General features: G+C 39.6%; 2 protein-coding genes across 2 annotated transcripts; one reads left to right on the forward strand and one right to left on the reverse strand.

Annotated features, from left to right (window-relative positions):
• Nucleotides 1–725: 725 nt before the first annotated feature.
• On the forward strand, nucleotides 726–15,590 carry tmem39a (transmembrane protein 39A). Its single transcript, XM_071488755.1, has 9 exons — nucleotides 726–992; nucleotides 4,958–5,171; nucleotides 7,804–8,026; nucleotides 9,151–9,234; nucleotides 9,372–9,526; nucleotides 10,327–10,684; nucleotides 10,808–10,995; nucleotides 11,094–11,214; nucleotides 12,649–15,590. Exons 2-9 carry the CDS (start codon nucleotides 5,059–5,061, stop codon nucleotides 12,886–12,888), a joined length of 1,482 nt encoding a protein of 493 aa, XP_071344856.1. The 5' UTR covers nucleotides 726–992; nucleotides 4,958–5,058; the 3' UTR covers nucleotides 12,889–15,590.
• A 74-nt stretch (nucleotides 15,591–15,664) lies between these two features.
• Nucleotides 15,665–18,784, reverse strand: LOC139627724 (serine protease 23-like). The gene is made up of 2 exons (XM_071488756.1): nucleotides 18,499–18,784; nucleotides 15,665–17,828 (listed from the first exon to the last, which is right to left on the reverse strand). The coding sequence occupies exons 1-2, from the start codon at nucleotides 18,522–18,524 to the stop codon at nucleotides 16,646–16,648; spliced, it is 1,209 nt and encodes a 402-aa protein (XP_071344857.1). The 5' UTR covers nucleotides 18,525–18,784; the 3' UTR covers nucleotides 15,665–16,645.
• Nucleotides 18,785–20,345: the final 1,561 nt, after the last annotated feature.

Consider the following 20,345-nt stretch of genomic DNA (forward strand, 5'->3'; position numbering starts at 1 on the left):
AGATTTTAAGCCAAGGCCTAATGTCAAACTTTTTTTTTTTTTATGCACTAAATGGTGACTTCATTTTTCCATTTTATGCCACCAACCTTAAAAGAAAAGTTTTGATACATAAATTCCCAAAATGTTTTTTAGTAAGTTGTACAAGTTGCTAGTTGGGTGATAATTGTTCTTAATAAAGTTTAATAAACAGTACAACCCTCTGATATATAGAGAACTGGGCCATTTGTTTTGAGGCCTGGGACAGTTATCAATTTGTCAAATTGTCTATGTACTTATTAAAATTCCACCTCACTGATCAGTCACCAATCACTGATAAAAGTTTTTAGCACTTAATATAATTATTTATATACATGACCATTAATAAAGTAATTAAGTGAACAATAATACAATTATTAATAATGAATGTTATCAATAATAAAATCACAGATAAATCAAAGGTGGTTAATAACTATAATAAATAATAAAAAATAATTGATAAAAGTCACGAATATAATCGTTAATAAAGCAATTAATAATTCATATAATTAATAATAAAATATTTGATAAAACAGATGAATATGATCAATATTAGATGTTGTTAACAGTTAATATAATCAATAATAAAATCAGCGATCAAAGTTGGTGACAGCAGCACTGACTCCAGATCAGCCGTTTGTTTTGTCAAACTGCGACTGTGCAGTCTCGTTTAAGTCGCGCATTGATGACGTTTCTCGGAGAGGAGGTGCAGGTTTGCCACGTCGGTCTCTGTGCAACGCGTTGACACTGTTGCTCCTCCAGCCCGGGTGGTAACTTTTAAACCCGTTTTATGCTTTCGGCCCGGGGCAACGCCACCCTCCAGCATCGCCGGTGCCGTCGTAGCGCATCGCCACACCAGTGAGGCCGGGGATACTGAAGCTGTGAGGCGGAGAAATGCTCGGCGCTGTGCGGACTCATATCACAACTGACTGATGCATCCTGGTCCAGCTCACTCCTCCGTGTGTTATCGATGTCGTGTGAGTACCAGCGGCTTTAAGCAGATTTAAATAGTTTAGAACTGTCTGGGTTTGTTTCTGAGAGCTACGAGCCAGCTACAAGCTTACATTTAGTCTCTGTTAAAGTATGTTTCCAAGTTTCCGCCGTGTACAAAATGACAGCGCTACCTGATGTCATGAGCTTTGCTGCACGTCTTAGCAAGTCTGCAAAAAAAAAAAAAACCTAACCCAACAAAGTGTTTCCCTAAGGAGAAGTCTGCACAGTCACAACAAACACATCATTTCTCCACGGCTTCAGTTTAAAACGCCTTTCTCACGCTTCTCGGTCACTTTTTTCACAGTTTCAATTGGAAAAGTTTGAGTTTTTTTAAGGAGAGAAAAACAGAAACGTGTTGCACTTCCACAAAATTACAAATGCCGCCATGAAATTCCTCCGTTGTAGTTAATTTCTCTAGCTCACAGTTCCTGTTTTCACTTTTGACTTTCAGCTTTAATGTTGGTCCCGTGTGTGTGTGTTTGAACGGCTGTTTCCTGTTGAACATTCACATTTAATATATTTTTCAATATCACCGTACAAACTGCCTGTAGAGTGGCCTGTGTTATCTTCATCGTGTTTAATAAGCCACAGCAGAATGAAGGACACATTAAGGTAGGATGATATCTGGCTCCGGTTGGTGTATCATTTTAGGAGCTTGTCGTTAGCTGATGAAGTGGGGCGGGACTACTTTTTTTTTTTTTTTTTTTTTTTTAACCCACCGAGGAATTGTGATAAGAAAAAAATTATACAGTAGTTTATGAAGTTGATGAACATGGAGTCCAGTCACACCTACCTAGGCTCATTTGAGACTTTGCGGGTGAAACTATTAGCAAGTACTTTCATTTCAGGTTAACTCCAGATTATTTTCTCAATTAATCAATTAGTAGTTTATGTTACTAAAAGTTATTTTCACTTTCATTATTGATTAATCTGCCATTAAAAAAAAAACAAAAAAAAAACTTCAGTATCATGTTAGACAAAAAACATGATCAAATCCTTATATTTGAGAAGCTATAAATATAAATTAAAAAACTATATTTACATGACTAAAGCAATTATTTGATTATCAAAATAGTCGCAGATTATTTTGCCGCCTAATCATTGCAGCTCAAATTTTTTCTAGAACATCAAGTCAAGTTTTATTTCACAGCAGAAATTCAAACTGCTTTGCAGTGATAAAATGTTTGGAATTTTTAGATTAGAAGAGAATATTGATCATTATTGTTGACTTGAACAATAAATTGATGATCAGAATAGTTGCAGATTAATTTTTTGTTGATCAACTAGTCTAGTAAATGTTTGTTATATCTCTATACTCCTTTGAACACAATAGGGCTGAAATGGTTAGTTCATTAATCCATTGTCAATTCTTCAAAAAGGAATCAACAACAATTTTGTTACGGAATATATCAGGAATAAATATGGGAATAAATATGGGGATTTGCTGCTTTTTGTGTTTTTATATAATTGGTAATTGAATATCTTTAGGTTTTGTACTGTTGTTTGGACAAAATAAGACATTTCAATGTGTGACACCAGGAATTTATGATGTGACATTTAGCATCATTATACATTTGAAAGACTTAACCATTCATTGCTGAATCTCTGAAAAAATACTTGTTAATGACAATAATTGTTAGTTGCAGCCTAAAATATAAAATGTAAACTTGAAAACTTTGAATCAAACAGTCCAGCCAAATTATTCACAGTTTTGTAGGACTACACAGTGCACTGACATGAGAGAAAACACAAAAGTGATATAAAAGTGCTGACAAATAATCACAAAGCAGGTCATCATCTTTTGCAATAATGTATTCATATCCTTCTACATCTGGATGATTAGTTTTTACATCCCTGTGGGTGTGGAAGTGGTTTTCAGGGTGACACAAATTTAGAGTTAATTGGCCTTTGCGACAACAAGATGATTTGACGTGTCGTAGCAGGAGGGGGCGGGCTGTAATTAATAACAACATAATTAATGGCTGCATTCCATTCAGTTTTGAAGGGAATTGTTCTTGCTGGCTCACTGACATACCCAAAATGGAGAGGAGACACTAACAATGTTATTAGTTACACATATACCTTTCCTGATGTGACAAGTTAAAATGTGTGCTGTGGCAAAGGCCTGTTATCAGCATTTCTAAATTATACAGGTACTGCAACATTTGTACCTGGAGTCAGAGGGTCAAGAAGAGTTTCAGGTATTCTCCTCAGATAGCAGGGTGTCAGTGTCAGTATTTACCAGTCTCAATGAACAGAGTGAGGATACTCAGTGTAAAGTATATGCTCACAACTCTAGCACTGATGCACCTGAATTATGTAGAATGAACAAGTGACGGCATACTCCTTGTCAGTCATTTCGTGTGGACACACAATTAAAATTTGTTATTGCCTTTGCAAACACCTCCAGGAGATTGTTTCCCAATGCGAGGTTAAGCAGGCAGACTGCATTTATGAACAGGTCTGATACTCTGGGCAGGTGTAATTTGGTGATGGCTCTGTTTGCGTTGTTAAGCTGTGGTTTGACAGTAGCCAGGAGTGATGCCACCGGGAAGGCTTCGGGATGGTTCTCTGATCTGGTAGCAGAAATATTTCTATGAAGTGCATCATCCAGGGGATGGTTAATTACTTTGAGACAGTTTATGTACCCTCAGTTGCTAGTTTATTAGGTAAACCTACCTACCTAGTTAAAACTAATGCAGTCCAGGAATAAAGCCTACCCTCATGATGGTTAGTTTCTGTTTCAAGGAGGTGTTAATTCCGCTGTATATATATTGTTTGTGACGGAGCTGTGGTTTCTTATACAGAGAGGTGTGTTTCTCTACCCCATTTATATCATTTAGGTTAAATGTTAGAAACACCGTTAAAGAGTTCAACAGCACTACAAAATCACCCCATCCCATTATAATTATCATTAAGCTGATACCATTCTGTAACCATTTTAACAATGGTTGTCCGACCAACAGTCCAACCCAAAGAAATGCAGTCCACTGTCATAGATGGCTAAGAACAAGTATTTATTGCTATATGTTAAATCTCTGCTAATATCACAAATTAATCCACTTTTACAAAATGAAACATCAACATTCAGAAAAAAGAGCAGAGGCTATTTCACACAACAAATGCCTTAATGAGTCTGTCTGTTATTCTTGGGCCATCATCTTCTAAATAATTTGGTCATAAGACAAGATATGCCGTGGGTGCATCACCACACCTGCTGGATAATTTCCCAGGGGAAACCCTGGCAGGTCTCTGAGGGCTGACATGTGGAGATGACACTGGTCATGTCATGATAACATGGCACGTCTTTAACCCGAAGTAGGTTTGATGAGGAAAGGACAAAGCCGTGCCAAACAGACATATGCTGTGGGGTTTTTGCTCTTCGCTCCTTCCAACCTCTGTGAATGAATGAGCATGAATGTATTTGTATGTTTCAAAGTGTTTCAAACAGATTTTCATGCTGAGAAAAACAAACAGATTTAACACCAAACCCATCAGACCTAGCGAGATTATTCACAGGTGTTGCTTTTTTTAGGGGCACTCCTCCAACTTTGTTAGCTATTTTTAGTTCAGTGGTAAAGATGTTTGGCTTTATCTTAAAACAACGACAGTGAAGGTAGAATTTGTATGGTATTTCAGCAGATGTTTAATCTAAAGAAAACTTCAATCATTTTGGACATTTTACTGAACAATTAATTTAGAAAGTGGACAGACAAATTGATACTGAAAATAATTGTCCGTTGCAGCCCTATTTTACTTTTGTTTACTCATTACAGACGCATATATACTCAACTGTACTTAATTTGGCTCCAGGGTGCTGTGCTGTGGTATTGTAAATGTTGATTAGGCCTCAGGTGTGTTTATTTAAGGGTTTTCTTTTGTTTTGTTTTTTAAATCGTCTGTTTACTTTTCTTGTTGTAACTCACATCTTTGTCGGTTTCCTTCACAGTGGCCTGTTTGTACATGGTGGCTCATTGAGGGGAAGGGGAGGAGTCCCAGCGGCTGTTGGTTGGTGGGCGGCATCCGTGGTTGCCACGGTAACTGGCGACGATGCCAGGAGGTCGCAGGGGCCCCAGCAGACAGCAGCTAAGTCGCTCTGCTCTGCCGTCCCTGCAGACTCTGGTTGGAGGCAACCTCGGCAATGGTACAGGCCTCAGGAACAGGTATGCACACACACATATACACATATATTTTCAATTCATTACGAAACGGCGGTGGGACAAATTAGACTGTAACGCCTGCCACAGTTTAGATAATTATTGAGAAACACTATGGTGGAAATATTCTGTGCTGGGTCTGTGTGGCAGTCAGTGGCACAGGAAGCAATGCCCAGATAAAATGAAAGGAAACGGATTCCACTAATTATTAGCAAATTATGGATGCAAATGCAAAAGACAAAACCCAAAGCAGACCTCAAAATCTACCATGAACTACTTCAATAAATACAAGCTGAAGCCTTTGGGATGGCCCTTAAACATGCTGTGCCTGCAAGACAGCCTAAAAGTATGTAAGTAAGTAAGTGATCTGTAGTACAAGTGATCTGCCAGAAGAGTGGGTAAAAATTGCCAGCCTACATTGATCATTTATTTGCCTTTAAATTTTGTGTGCCAGTTAGAAGTCTTATCTTTGAAGCCTGTTCAACTCTGCATGGATTCAGCCCAATTGGTTGCCTCACACTAATTTTTTAATTATGCCTAATTTCAAATTTCAAATTTGTCATTTGACATACAGTTCAGGGGTCATGATCCCTGACTAATCACCTGAACGATCATTGATCTAGCTCTGGTACAATCAGATGGATTCCTGGTAGGTCAGATTTCAGCAGCCCATGGTCTGATTTCCCTGATGTCAAAAGATATGACATAAACTGGTCTGATTGTTTTGATATTGATGGAGTAGTATTTTACATGCTTTAAGGCTGTTGTGATATAAAACTGAACAGACACCATGTTGTCTGCATCTTCCAGCTACTTGTCATACTTTCTGTTTCCTTATGACTTTCTGTTCATGGGAGCTTTGCACAAAGTAGTGCTGCCTTTCTCTGTTTTGACATAGCCATCTTTGATACATTAAAGGAATTATCAGTAGATAAAACCAACCGAGGTCAGTGCTTACGTTCAGTGGGAGTTTCATGTAGTGGCCAGTCAATTGATCCATGCACTGTGAATAAAAGTCGCAGGTTGTGACCGTGGTCAAAATGCTGATTAAAATGTGCAGTGTGAGTTAAAACAATGTACAAAAATTAATGAAATTGCACAATTTATCCCCAGCTTTAATTTTGATTTAGCTTATATTAGATCATACACTTAACTGTTGGTAGCTTTAAGTAGAGGTGAGAAAGTTAGATGATTAGTTTGATTGGTTGATCAAAAAAAAAATCTGGGATATTTAGACAATTTATTAATTGTTTCACTCACCATTCTCTGGTTGTTGGACAAAAAATAAAATCACATAGTAATCAATTCCAAGTGAGTGGGTGGACTGAAATTTAAAAAATAATCTGGAGATGAATTGATAATGGAAATAATTTTCAGGCACAACCCTAATTCTAAAGACCCATCTCCTCTAAACCACATCTTAAAAAAAAAAAAAAAAAAAAAACATTTTCAGTGTTTCTCCCAGGGTTTTTTTCAGCAATGGTGCTGTTATGCACCGACAAATAGTTTAAAATGACCCCAGATAGGGTTATGTGTGTTAATATAACAGGAGCTTTTGACACTTGAGGGGCTCTGGTGGCCTTTAGAGCTGTCATAATAAATGTCGAAGAATGAAATGCCTCAACAGAGAAAACTGCTTCAACTATGTTTATGTATTTATATAAATAGAAATAGATACTATAAACATGTTAATATAACAGGAGCTTTTGACACTTGAGACTTTTCTGAAAATTCATATATAATAAGACTAACAAGGTAAGCGTATAGTTTGAAATTGCACCACTTAAGTCTAAGTTTAAACTGTACCTCTCTGAAGTAGGCATATTATTGGGATATTATATATATTATATATAGGATATATATGATTTGTTTGTGCAGAAAAATTAAAAGTATGCCCGCACAGTTTTTGAGAAATTAAACATTAAATTTTTAAGCATTGGCTTCAGCAACCTATTCACATCAAAACGACTCCAAAATGATGACTTTTTCATTTGCACACATTTGTACAAGCAGAGCAAACATCTGTGCATTTGTGCCCAGCTCGAGTAATGAGCAATACATGTTAAGATAAATTGTGCTAACTTGAGAAATTATGAAACACAGATTGTTTGCACAAATGTACACAAACATTTTTGTATGCATACACAAATTGAAATAGTTTTATTCATGCCCTGATCACATGGGTTGCCAACCTCATGGAGGTGCAATGTTTGCACAAGTTGAAGTAGTTACAGTTCTTTGTGAATGTTAATTTACCATATGAAATTTGAATGAATTAATGCAAATCTTGAACCAGGATTATTTCATTTCTGTGATATACAAGTTTGCCCTACATAAAACAATGTGGAGATATATTTTGTGCAAATGAAGAAACACAATCTGTAAAAAAAAAATACTGTAACAGTCTGTTTAAATGACCAATAATTAGCTCTAATCCTCTTACAGCTGGATACCCTAATAAAGATATATTGACTTGATTTGATTTGAGCTGATATTTGCTCCAAAAAACAGATTAATGCTGAACCTCATAGAATTTTTTTCCACACAACTTGCAGTAGGTGTGATGCGACGCAAACATTTGTAACCTGGATGTATCTGTCTAAGTGTGTGTATTTTTGGTTTGTGTGTCTGCTTTCAGGAGCAGTAATTCGGTGGGTCTATCAGCCCCGCCTCTCTCAGCCCTCATTACACCGGAGCCGGTCCGACACTCGAGGATCCCTGAACTGCCATTAGACAGCAGCCTGCTGTTTGAGTTCCTGCTCTTCCTTTATTTGCTGGTGGCCTTGTTTGTCCAGTACATCAACATCTACAGGACGGTGTGGTGGTATCCATACAGCCACCCTGCTGCCTCTACCTCGCTTGTAAGAACACACACTTAACGCACAGCTCTGATGTTTCTGGCAACATGAAATCATTGCTTTTTCCTTATTACCTTTAAAAATGAAAACTCCAGACTTAATTATCACACTAACCCAAAACCTGTTCACTTGATATCTAAAAACAGACCTCATTATTTTTGTTCTTGGTTAATACATTTTTTAAATTTATAAATATTTTAGAAATCAAAAACTGGTTGAAAACAGATTACATCAATTCCATCTACAGTATGAACTTTCTGTGCCTTTTTAAATTTGGGTTACTGTTGAGTAATCAGCAGTCTATTTTTTCTTCAGTTTCATTTTTCTCTTTACTTTCCATTATTGGAAACAGCGCTGTGGTGGAGCCCCTATTTGCTATAAACTACCATTGAAAGTGTCTTTGAGCAATGGGAAACACAACTCTAAACTTCGTGGGGTGGGGGCTGAATCCGGCTTAAACAAAAAAGAAAGTCTATAAAGAAAAAGGTAAAAAACAAAACTGAAGAACCTTACCTTGATTTATTTTTTGGCAAAAGTGACAAGCTTTGATGATGGATCTCTTGTTTAAAACAGATTAGTTTTTTATGTAAAAGTCTAAAACACTGACTTTTTCCCCTTGTGTCCTAACCTATCTGAAATAAACTACCTTAAATGTGAACCAGATGCAAAAAACAAGTTTTATCTATGAGTTGCTGACTTGACATTTGGCACAAAAATTTTGTTTATAAAGTAAGATTGTGTTAGAAAAAAAAATGCTGCCTGGCATTTTTATTCTTCTTTAAAATGTGGGCGCAGATGAACTGGACTTGTATCTTAATTTTCATATTTATTTATTTACCTATTTAGCTGCTCATTTAGTTTAGATGTATTTGTTTTAATCCTCTCTTCTTGTTTTAACCACAGTTTTATTTTTATTTGTAATTATGTATATTTTTATTTATTGCTGTTTGTCTAATTGTCTGGCTGTGGTGTTCTTGTTCTTATGTTTGCTTCACATGTTGTGTAATGTACTGTATATGTTGTCCGATAAACACTGATCAAATATTGTGGTGAAATGATACAATTCAAAAATGTCTTAATGGAAAACTAATGCTAGCCTTTTTCTTCTCTGTGCATTGCTCCTGCAGAACTTTCATCTAATGGACTACCACCTGGCTATCTTCATCACAGTCATGTTGGCCAGGAGGCTAGTTTGGACTATAGTTTCAGAGGTAAACACACATACCTGTGTATAAAATCACATTTTAGTACACATGGTTCCCCTGTGGGAGCTGAACCCCTGATGATGGCAGCATTGGTGCCACAGTCTCTGATATCTGTCACTTATTCTGTCATCTGTCTCGTCCAGGTGTCTCAGAGCAGCGGTGGATCACTGCTCCGCTATGTGGTTCTTATTGCAGCTCGGCTCTGCCTGCTGACCATGTGTGGCTGGGTACTGTGCTGGACACTGGTCAACCTCTGCAAGAACCACTCTGTGCTCAACCTCCTCTTCCTGGGATACCCGTGAGTCTCTGACCCCTGCCCCACAACTCCCAAAACCCCAACCCTCAGGATAGGATATGCTTATGCTGTCATCTGATCATGTCTCGAAGCAAATGTGCTCATAACTGTTCTAAGTGGCCGCACTTTAAGGTGAGGCAAAAGGTCTGCCATCATAGAGATGGCAAGATGCAGTGAGTCATACAAACAGGGATTATGCTGCACATTCTCTCTCAGAGGCATTTATAGTGTCGCACAAAACTAGAACTTTAAAGAAAAGTTGAAACCCCACTTAATGTCTCACCTCTGCACACTTCACTTTGAGCAGTGGGTGTGAATGCAGATTTACCGGACACCACTCCACATCCTGACATGCAAAAGTGTGTAAGCATATTGGTGTAAGCATAGTGACACCCGCACACACACTCACATTGGTGCGGTTGGAGCCAAGGTGGTGTCTGGTTGAAATCTATTTTGCCACCCTATGTGTCAAATTTACAGGAACCACAGGAACCACAGTTCTCTGATTGTCACAGTTGTCATATCAGGTTGCAGTATCTTTGTTGAATAAGTGTACCTGTCGTAAAGGTCGAGGAGTGAATGAGATGCAAAATGGTACTTTCTTACACAAACCATGATATCACTTGCTGCAAAAACCAAACTTACTTGTGGACCCACCCTCCCTTAATGTGCCTCATCATTTTAAATATGCATTGTTTATATTTTCACATCGTATCACTTTTTCATCCTCCCATCATTTAAAACTAAAACTCGCTGCTCTGTTCTTTTGTCCTCGTTCACTCACCGCCCTCCCTCCATGCTAGATTTGGTGTGTACGTCCCGCTCTGCTGTTTCCATCAGGAGGGAGGGAAAAGCCAAACGGCAACGGCTGACTGCGATTACCCGGCCGACCACCAGCAGACTGACCTAACAGAGACCCCGTTCTTTAGACCACGTGACTTTCTCTTCTTGTTACGAGAAAACCTCAGAGAGCAGTTTTCCAGCCCCCCGCACATGCCCACTCACACCTGCCCGCCACACACACACACACACACGCCGGAGTTGATTCGAGCCGAGGTGGAGGAGCTCAAGAGTGACTTCAACCGTCGAATCAAGGAAGTGCTGTTCAACTCGCTATTCAGCGCTTACTATGTAGCCTTCCTGCCTCTCTGCTTTGTCAAGGTTGGTATCTGTGTCTTTTTTCTCTTTAAGATTTTATTGTGTTTTCATGCTCCACTATTCCTTCAGTATCTCTCAAGTTGCTGAATTTTAGGTGAATTTATCTCTGATACTTTATTTCCATAGAGCACCCAGTACTATGACATGCGTTGGTCATGTGAGCATCTGATCATGGTGTGGATCAATGCATTTGTAATGCTGATGAGTCAGCTGCTGCCCCCAAGCTACTGCGACCTGCTTCATCGCTCGGCAGCTCACCTGGGCCGCTGGCAGAAACTGGAGCATGGCTCGTACAGCAACGCACCTCAGCATGTGTGAGTGATCCTTTGTGCACACATTTGTACACTGCCAGAGGCTTAAAATGACTCTGTTAAGGATTTGCGTATAACTGTGGTGTTGATATGGTTTGCAGGTGGTCAGAAAGCACTATTTGGCCTCAGGGGGTGTTGGTACGACACAGTCGATGTCTGTATAAGGCAGTTGGACCCTATAATGTCGCTCTGCCCTCTGATGTTTCCCATGCAAGGTTTTATGTGAGTATCTGTACCTTTGTGTCATAGTGACAATTTGTGTAACTTCACTTGAGGGTGGACAAAATAATAAGGACACCTTTACAATAATACAACGATAGCACAAACTGCACATCTGTAGAGTTTGTTCGACCTCACCTGGAGTAAAGATCATCCCTGCTAACATCAGCAGAAATTACACTTCTGTCACACAGCCACAGCTTAAGTAATGAGTTCAGGTGGATCTATACTTCTGTACTATGATAGGTACGGCAAACCTGTATTAAGGGTTTGCCGTACCTATCATATGTACATGTGTAGGCTGTGACGTTACACCACAGCTGACGTGTGCAGCATTAGAGCTTTATATGATCTCTCAAAAATGTAACCACACGTATGGTAGTTATGGAGATACTAAGGGGACTGCAAGAACTGTAGATCTATTGGTCATCTTGAGCTTTCTGTTTTTGGTTCTACAAGTTTCTGATGTTAGTAGAGGCAGTAGGAAGGCCTCGTCAAGTATAAATCCTCCATCTGGGTGAGGACCCAGAGACCTTCCTATCCAGTCCTGAACATATAACCTATAAATTATTGAGAATTATTAAATTTTCACACAGCATTTCTATTTTAACCAGTGCAGCTTTTTTATTGGCCCAGGACACTCACAGACTAATTGGGGTCAGGGGAGAGATGAGACAAGAGGAGAAAAATAGTCAGAGAAATAAGTGGGGGAAATGTGGGAGTGGGATATAAGCAGGAAAGAAAGAGATGTTTTGCAATTGTTTATGATAAAATGGTTAGAGTTAACAAAAAAGAAGAAAATGAGAACTTAAGCTACACTTTTTGCCATTTTTCTAAAATTAAGATGGACATTCTTCAATAGCTGTCTGTTGTGTATTTATTACAGTGCTTATTTTGAAATTAGAAAAAAAACATTTTTATTATTAACATTAACATTACCCTAACATTCTTATTATTTATAATCCCCCCAGTTTGCTTCTCTCTCCTGAGTTTCCTCTTATTTCTCTACTGTCTACAGTAAATATTTAAAATGCCCAAAATAATCTTAAAACAAGGTCCTCTCACTGGAGTTTTTCTTGCAGCTGCATCTCATGGTTTTTGTAAACAGATGGAGTTTGCTCAGTTGTCAGAGAGATGATATATAGTTCTGGTGTTGAAGTTTTTTTTTTTTTTTTCAAATTAGGTAATGATCAACTTGAATAATGTCAACAGGTCTGTGCTGATTGCGTCAGCATTAGCTCTGCCTCTGTAGCTTAATCTACCATTTGTGTCGCACAGACTGGATACAGGGGCTGACTGTATAATCAGAATATTATTGAATAATCCTGTATTGTATTACATAGTACAAGAGTTCTTTTTATTTTATGTGTCCACCCCCTGTATATCAGATCTTTGTATGACCCTATATTTTTTTCTCCCTGTCTGTTGGTCCTCCAGTTCCTGTTTCACAAGCCATTGCGGATCCTGAACCTGCTGATCTGGATCGAGTCGAGTGTGGTCTTGTACCAGTTATACTCTCTGCTGCGCTCTGAGCGCTGGAACCACACTTTGTCTCTGGGCCTTATTCTCTTCTGCAACTACTATGTCCTTTTTAAACTGCTGCGAGACCGCATTGTGCTGGGCAAAGCTTACTCCTACCCTCTGTCCTCCAACAGTTTGGGGCTCAAATCGCAGTAAAGGCTCTGCACAGTGAGACCTCACCTACGAACTCTGGATTTGGAGGGGAGATGGGTGGGCGTCTGGTAAAACGGAAGACTTGAGGGTTGTTTAACGCTCACGCTTGGAAGTTAAGGGACAGACTGTGAACTCATAATTGTGTTTTGATACGGTTCTATTTTTAATGCAATGTTTATATATATACCTATTTAAAAGAATATTTTTATTTTGTATACTATTTCGAGTTACGCCGGGCATTACCACACTGACAACATTAGCATGTTGTGTTATGTTGTTGCTAGGCGTCAGGGAAGTTGGGAAATGCCAGGAGGTGACTCTCACCAAAGATATTTTAAGTGCAGATGGCCAATCACAGAGCGGACTTGGCCTCTGATGGTCAGTTAAACCAGATGAGCAATTCAGAGCAGTGGAAGGAATTGAGTCGAGATTCTGAATCCTGATTGGCCCATATTCTGCTTCAACCTTGAGGCCCCCCAAGTCTTAAATCTGGAACCAGTTGCTGTTTGGGGTAGCATTGCTGCGGCAATTAATGCTGATTGTTTGTCACTGATCTTTAAGGAATAGTCAAAATTTTGGAAAATGCCCTTCTTTTCTTTCAGACAGATAATGCAAAGATCAATACCACTCATGTCTGTACAGTAAATATTAAACTTGCTTTTTTTTGTACAGAAGAAACAAAATTCACTGACTGCTAGTTGTAGCTTTGTCTTTACTGTAAAGACATGAGGTATCGATTCTCTTATCCAACTCCTTACCAGAATGGAGTAAAATGAATTTGCCTAAATGCATACATAAAACTTTGACTGACTTGAGATCAGTCTGTATGTAAAAGACCTTAGGTAATCCTGTCCATCCACTGCCTCTGCAGAGAATGCTGTATTCTTCCTCATTTTTGTCTCTTACCTTTAACTATCAGTATCTGCTTGTTTCACATCATTGGCTATCTTGAGGGGCAGTTACAGCACCAGGCTTTGTTAACTTTCATGAGGGGCTGACGACAAGTGAGAAGAGATTCAGATACTATTGCCGTGTTCTTTAGCCGTGCCTGCTCTGGTTCTAGTTACCTAAAAAGTGCAAAGTTTGAAAGGCTGCTGCTGTAACCAGGTCAAAACTCTTACTGATGTCTGGCCACACTTTGACATGCTGAAATCTTTTTGCTATGATATAGCGTGTAACTCATTTGAGTTCTTAAAAGCCATCCAGACACTTATTTTTGTTGACTTTTGGTGCCTGAATGCTTAAACCATACTGGGAGTGAGGGCCATATTACATCGTGTTCATCTCATTGTGGACAGGATGCAGATAACAGAACAAATATGGCTAATAATAAAGTTGTCTGTTGGTTCCGTCCCCGGACCTAACCTTCCTTTGACTACAAACATGTCATTGTCATCACTCTCTCATATGGATTTGACAGCAGAGGCTGTTTAATAGTGACATTTCCATTGGGGATGAATGCAAAATCAAAGAGTGAAGACAGCTGGAGGGGAAAGACTGTATGTGTCACCTCATTACCAGTTCATGTATTTTCAGTTACCAGAACGGTGTTACAAACAGGTTGCCTTGCATGATGTTGCCTTTCTCTTCAGTCACACTTGGTGAACATCCTTTCACTCTCATGTGGGTTCCTATTTTTGAGCCCGAACTCCTTCGCTGGTTCTAATCTGCAGACAGTGCATAACTTCGGGCAGTATTAAATGTTAGTGTTGGGGCCCATTAGCTGTCCAGTATTCAGATAGAAATCAATACAACTTGAGCAGAAGAGCCTTTTTATCAGGGTGTAAAGTGTGAAAAGGAAATCTGGAAATCAGTATTTCCTGTGCTGTTGTGAATTTTTACATTGAATGCTTCAGCCAAGTTTCAGGATTAGTGTAAATGAGGTGGAGGAAGTTACTTTTGAGGTGAACCAGTGTTCACATCTGTATCACAGAAGTGTGACAACTCTTTGATTAAACTCAAATGTCATTCATGTGCCCATTACTCTGCTTTGTCTGCAAACTCAGCCCTTAAATCTGCTTTTTGGTGCTTGTTTTCTTTTTTGATCATGTTCCACTTGAATGTAGCAAATTTTGCAGCTGAACGGTGCTGTCGACTTGAATTGGCATGTTTTTGTAATTCTGGTAGCAATAGCCTCCAATTGAGCACTGAAACATCAATTTTGAATGGGTGTATTCCTTTGTCATCTTAAGCTTGCCCTCATCTCAATAATACAGAAAGGATACAATTTAAAGTTTGCTTCAAATTCTGCTTCTATGTCAGGTCTTACTTGAATGTTAAGTCATTGCTTAAATAACACACACTCTGCCTGCCTTGTTTTGGTTTGGTGAAACCCATAAGATCACAGCTGGAGAAGAGAATTGAGGAGTGAGATTTGATAAAATAGTAAATTCATCACCTCCTGACCACATGGCAGTGAAATGTACTTGATCGTCCACTGGCCTTCATGACATTTGGAGATAGGGGAAATTAAAACTGACATGTCAATCGTTGCCCTCTTTGCTATAAAAATTGTCAAATTGAGTCGCAGAGTTTGTTTTTTTTATGTGCCATATCCCAGGATTCAGACTCCTGGTTGAGCGTGTTGGAGCTGGAGAAGTCATAGGAGCTGGTCCTCATATTTCGGCTTTTTACAGTGTTCAGTTTCCCCACAGCATTTCTGAAAATGCTTTTTGACATCTGAAATAAAACAAATGGTGGTTAAATCAAGAGTTTTTGTATTCCTTTGTATAAAATATGTTTTATAAGCAGACTGAGAAGAAATGTGTGACACACTTGCATATTTCAAAGCATATATTTCATAAAATTTGCCATAGTCTTCAGTTTCAGAAACACACGTAATGCAATGTCACAAATGTGAAGAGAAGATAAAAAGTGCTTATGTAGACCTAGGCTAATAATGTTCATTGTGGACACCTGCAATGTTTCATCTTTGCCACCAGAGGGAGCTAAGCATAAGCAAGTAGAACATTCAACAAAATCAACTTCATATATCAGGTCATCCGCAGTTGTTAAACATCTGTGTGACAAGTTGAATGTTCTTCCAAAACTTTCTTCAGTTAATTTAGCTGCAGAGTACACTATGCTTGTAGATAACTAGTGTGTCCACTGAGAGGAGATACATGATAGTTTAGAGACAAACAGTTGGCACCTTTGGTAGCTGACTTGTACATTCATCAACAAAAATGATTTTCAGTAGAAAAAAGTTTTAACAGTGCAATCTTTAGTGTTAGCTCAAGAAAAGGGGCTATGATGCATAGAGAAACAGCTTTCCCAGTTCTGCTGCTTAGGTTTTATTCCAAAACATCTTATTACATCAGTCCATGTTCCAGATGGGAGAAGCTTGCAGATAACTTTGTTATCCAGATGACTCTTCCAAGAAGCAGAAAAACCTGCCTCTGTTCTGCAAAACCACCTGACTAAAATGTTTCCCCAGTTAACACAAATAAAACATTTTCACTTTTTTAGAAATGTGAAGATGCAAAACTAAGCATAAATGAAATTAATGCATCCTGTTAACAGAATTTAGTGCTGTTACTGGATTTGTGTCTGTCAGGTCTTTACTGATATTGGCATCTGAGAATAAGGGGTAGCCAACAATATTTTGATATTTATACTGATGTTATGTCAGTGCTACAAGTGGTGGGGTGAAAGGTGTGTATTCTTGCAGCCCTGTTGTTCCAAAAAGATGTGTGAGGATGTAGCGGGCCTGTGGTTCTGTAGTTACACCCCTGTGCCATCCTCAGTCTCCACCTTTTCCTCACCCCTCTCTGCAGTCCACAAAGTTCCCTTTTATCCAGTAGCAGATCTGAGCATATTTGAGCGGCGTGATTCTGACCGCTACATTAAATTCCTGAGACGCCCCTTGTCGCTCCACCCATTGATGCCCAGAAAATACACCTATCACCTTCCGCTCCCAGCGCCGTCGCCTACCATCCCACATCCGGGCATATACTCCTGATCCACTGGCTCCCGGTTGAGCATCACAGTGCTGGTACAGCAGGTCTGATGTCTCTTCACTGGCCCGACAGAACCGATACACCAGCTGGCCTGGACGGTCGTTATCAAATCCTGAAAAGTGGACCCGTTTACCAGGCAGCCTCTGAGCTGGGGGGCTGACTCCTAACTTCATGTGGCGGCGTTTGTGGGGTTTCTTGAGTTCAAGCAAAGCGTAGTCATAGTCCATCCCAATGTCATTGGCATTCCCTTTAATCCATCCTTTGGGAACATGGGTGCGCTTGGCTCTGATCCACTGGAACTTCATTTTGTTGTTGGTTGGTGGGTCATAAGGAGCAGGGCCATCTTCAACATGGTTGGTGAAGTTGGAGCGAAGGTAAAAGGAGGGTGGCTGTGTGTCTCGCTGCTTGGGTTTTAAAAAGCCAACCCGAAGTTTCTGGGCTCCTTTCACATAGTTTTTACCATCATGAACACAATGAGCAGCTGTGAGAACGTGACGGTCCCCCACCAGTGTACCGGAGCACCCAGTAGACAGTTTGACAGCCACTGAGAATGGATATTTAAGCAGGAAGTTCTGCCCAGCAATGCTGAAACGCCCATCATGGCCAAAGATCTGTCGCTTTCTCCTGACATGTGACTGCTCAGCCTTCCCAGACGACCCTGAGGAGTAGGCTGGACTGGTGTTAGAATTGGGGTTGTAGCCATAGATCCCAATGGCGGTCTCAGTTAGTTGACCATCAGAGTGGAGAGTCTCATAGGCCAAGAAGCGCCGCAGGTCCCAGTAGCTTGGTTGAGGGGCTCTTTTGTGGCACTCTGGGTCACAGGGGGAGGTGACATCCAGACGGGCTGGAGACAGGAAGTGAGGGGCAGGCCGAGGCTCCGTGTTCTGAGGGAGCACCACAGGGACACGCTGGGGAATCCACTGAGGGCGGGAGGAGGAGGAGAAAACAGGGGGAAGGAAGAGGAGAAATAGGAGGGGGGTAAACCTGTGGATGGGCAGGAGGAGAGATCAGGTGAACTACCTTACAAAAAAAAAGGAGTGTATTAGGCCCAACATTTCTGCAGAGCCTAAGTGGTTGTGTTCACACCGGATGTCTGGGCTCCTCTTACTGTCTGCATGAAAAATATCCTCATTCCTAAGAACAGCATCATGGACGTATAATCGCAAGCATGGGAGTTGAGGGAAAGTATTTCAACTTGAAGAATTTTTTTATCTGCACTGGAATTTGGCAGCCTTTAACTTCCCCTGTTTTTAATGCTGCAAATATGACAGACAGGGCAAAGATCTGGCTTTACTAGACTCGGATGGAAATTTCCTTAAGTGGCCTAGGGGATTGGCATTAAGCCAGCAGTGTGGCTGAGTAACAAGCCATAGTTTTGTATCTGAAACTATATATATATATATATATATATATATATATATATATATATATATATATATATATATATATAACAATATACCTATGGTATGCTGTCACACAGAGATATAGTCAAATCTCATGTAAAAAAAAAAAAAAAAAAAAAAGACCCCAAAACAAACAAACAAAAAACCTTATCTGTATGTTGCAATCCATGCCACTCAGAAAGGCCATATTTAAGATCTAAATTAAAGAGGAAAAAAAACATTAAATGTTAACTGTGCAATATCTTACTTACCCGAGGAGCGCAGACCGGGAGCGCATGGTTTCACGTCTGCAGGTGAGCTGGTGGCTGAACACTGAGGGGAAAAACCCCCTTTTAAACCAGAACTGGCAGAGCCTGCGATGTTTAACTGGAGAACACCCCCGCTGCAAAAGGAGACCAGTCGTCTTTTCGGTTCTTCTCTCAGGAACTGACGTCTTTATTTAATCCGCGACAGTCTGGAGTCGTCCAAAAGCAGCAGCCGGGTCGACAGAGTTGGATCATTGTGCGCAGCGGGAGGAGGCACTCTCCTGTCTGTCTGCCTTTACTGTGCTGCAGGATACACAGGATATACAACGTGCGTGTATCCAGCCCCAACAAGGTCATGTGACACATCACATCACATCACCGCTGCTGCTTAGTAACAAGATTCATACTGCTCCTCATGTCCTTCATCAACGCCCCCCTTTCAGTTCAATAAGACATAAGTTTGTAATCATCATTAGATCAAACACAGGTCTGTGTTTTGCAGTTAGACTTGATGCATTCGTTTTTTTGCACTTTTGACTAATTCCCATGCATCTCTGAGGAATGTCTCACTCAGGGGCGCAACTATGATTATTTTCTTTATTGGTAATATTTATAATAGATTAATAACAGACAAAAAAATGACAGATGGACAAGTTCCCAGTAACCAAGATGGCACATTGTCATGGTCTGTACAACTTAGAATTAGGTTGAAACAGCGAATGCCCATATTAGAGATTAGGAACCAGCTAACTGTTGTGTTGATTCTGTGTCAATAAAAATTAAAATCAATACAAGCATGAAAATTTGTATTTATGAATAAAAGTATAAAACAGGAATATTTCTCAGATAACTAACAAATAATAGCATCAGAGTAACCACTCATGTCTTTAATGACATTAAATAACATTAAATTAAAGTGACACAATATATTGATTACTAAAATGCTCATTGATTAATTTTCTGTTTCCTCCTTGTTTTACCTACTAATAATTAAGCACTAATCTCTTCATTCTGATTGTGAGTTATGAGTTGGGCTTGCTTTTTAAATGTGCACAGTGGCTTTGTAATGTACAGCATTCATTTTTGTGATTTTACCTTGTAGTTGCCTCAGGCTCTTGCAGGCTCTATTTTTCCTTACTTTCAGAACTGACAAAACAAGTTGTGAGGAGCTGCTCAGAGTTTACAGTCACTTGATATTTTGTTAGCAGGACAGGCCAAAATAGCTGGACCGAGACAAGTTCTGCCTGTCGAAAAACTGAGGCCTTAGGGAGAGGAGGAGAGGAGTGCAGAGAAGGTGATGGAAAAGGAACATGAAGGGAATGTAGTTGTATTCATGTTTGTTGGTGTGTGAGAGAAAAAAATTGAGATGTTGAACATACAAAACACTGACCCAGATTCATTCTTTAGATCGCGACCAGATTCTCCCCCCTTCTTTCTCTTTTTCCCTCTCTCTTTGTGTGTGTCTCTCTTTCTGCAACACACAAGCACATCCACAAATGCTGTCAAACTACTCATAAAAATAACTACATAGCACACATACATCAATCTTCTGTCCAAACAAACTTTCACACTGCTGATTCATTGGGTTGATCACTTTCTTGGCATTAATCACAGAGCCCATTCACTTGAGTGAAAGCTGTAAGTTTCACAACAAAAACCTCACTCGTTTCACATCACGCAACAGTAATTATTCCCTCTGAAATATAACATTTACTTTCAAAAACGACTTCTTTGTTAGTTTTTGTTAGTTTTGTGAGGAATTAGTTGAGTGGGCAGGGTGCAGTTCTGATGCCAAAGTTGAAAGTTTGATTTCAGAATATAAAATGTGCAAGCTGTTGCTAAATATTATGCTC

The sequence above is a fragment of the Trachinotus anak genome, unplaced genomic scaffold (assembly GCF_046630095.1).
Source record: "Trachinotus anak isolate AG129_WGS33_773 ecotype Australia unplaced genomic scaffold, CSIRO_AGI_Tana_v1 ptg000011l, whole genome shotgun sequence".
NCBI lineage: Eukaryota > Metazoa > Chordata > Actinopteri > Carangiformes > Carangidae > Trachinotus > Trachinotus anak.

What these genes read in the sequence shown, in the direction of transcription:
- tmem39a (XM_071488755.1), top strand. Translation starts at nt 5,059, where the DNA reads ATGCCAGGAGGTCGCAGGGGCCCCAGCAGACAGCAGCTAAGTCGCTCT. An exon ending in TTTGGACTATAGTTTCAGAG is followed by an intron (nt 9,235 to 9,371) that starts GTAAACACACAT and finishes TGTCTCGTCCAG; the next exon opens with GTGTCTCAGAGCAGCGGTGG. An exon ending in AGCAACGCACCTCAGCATGT is followed by an intron (nt 10,996 to 11,093) that starts GTGAGTGATCCT and finishes TATGGTTTGCAG; the next exon opens with GTGGTCAGAAAGCACTATTT.
- LOC139627724 (XM_071488756.1), bottom strand. Translation starts at nt 18,524, where the DNA reads ATGCGCTCCCGGTCTGCGCTCCTCGG. An exon ending in TCCCGGTCTGCGCTCCTCGG is followed by an intron (nt 17,829 to 18,498) that starts GTAAGTAAGATA and finishes GCCCATCCACAG; the next exon opens with GTTTACCCCCCTCCTATTTC.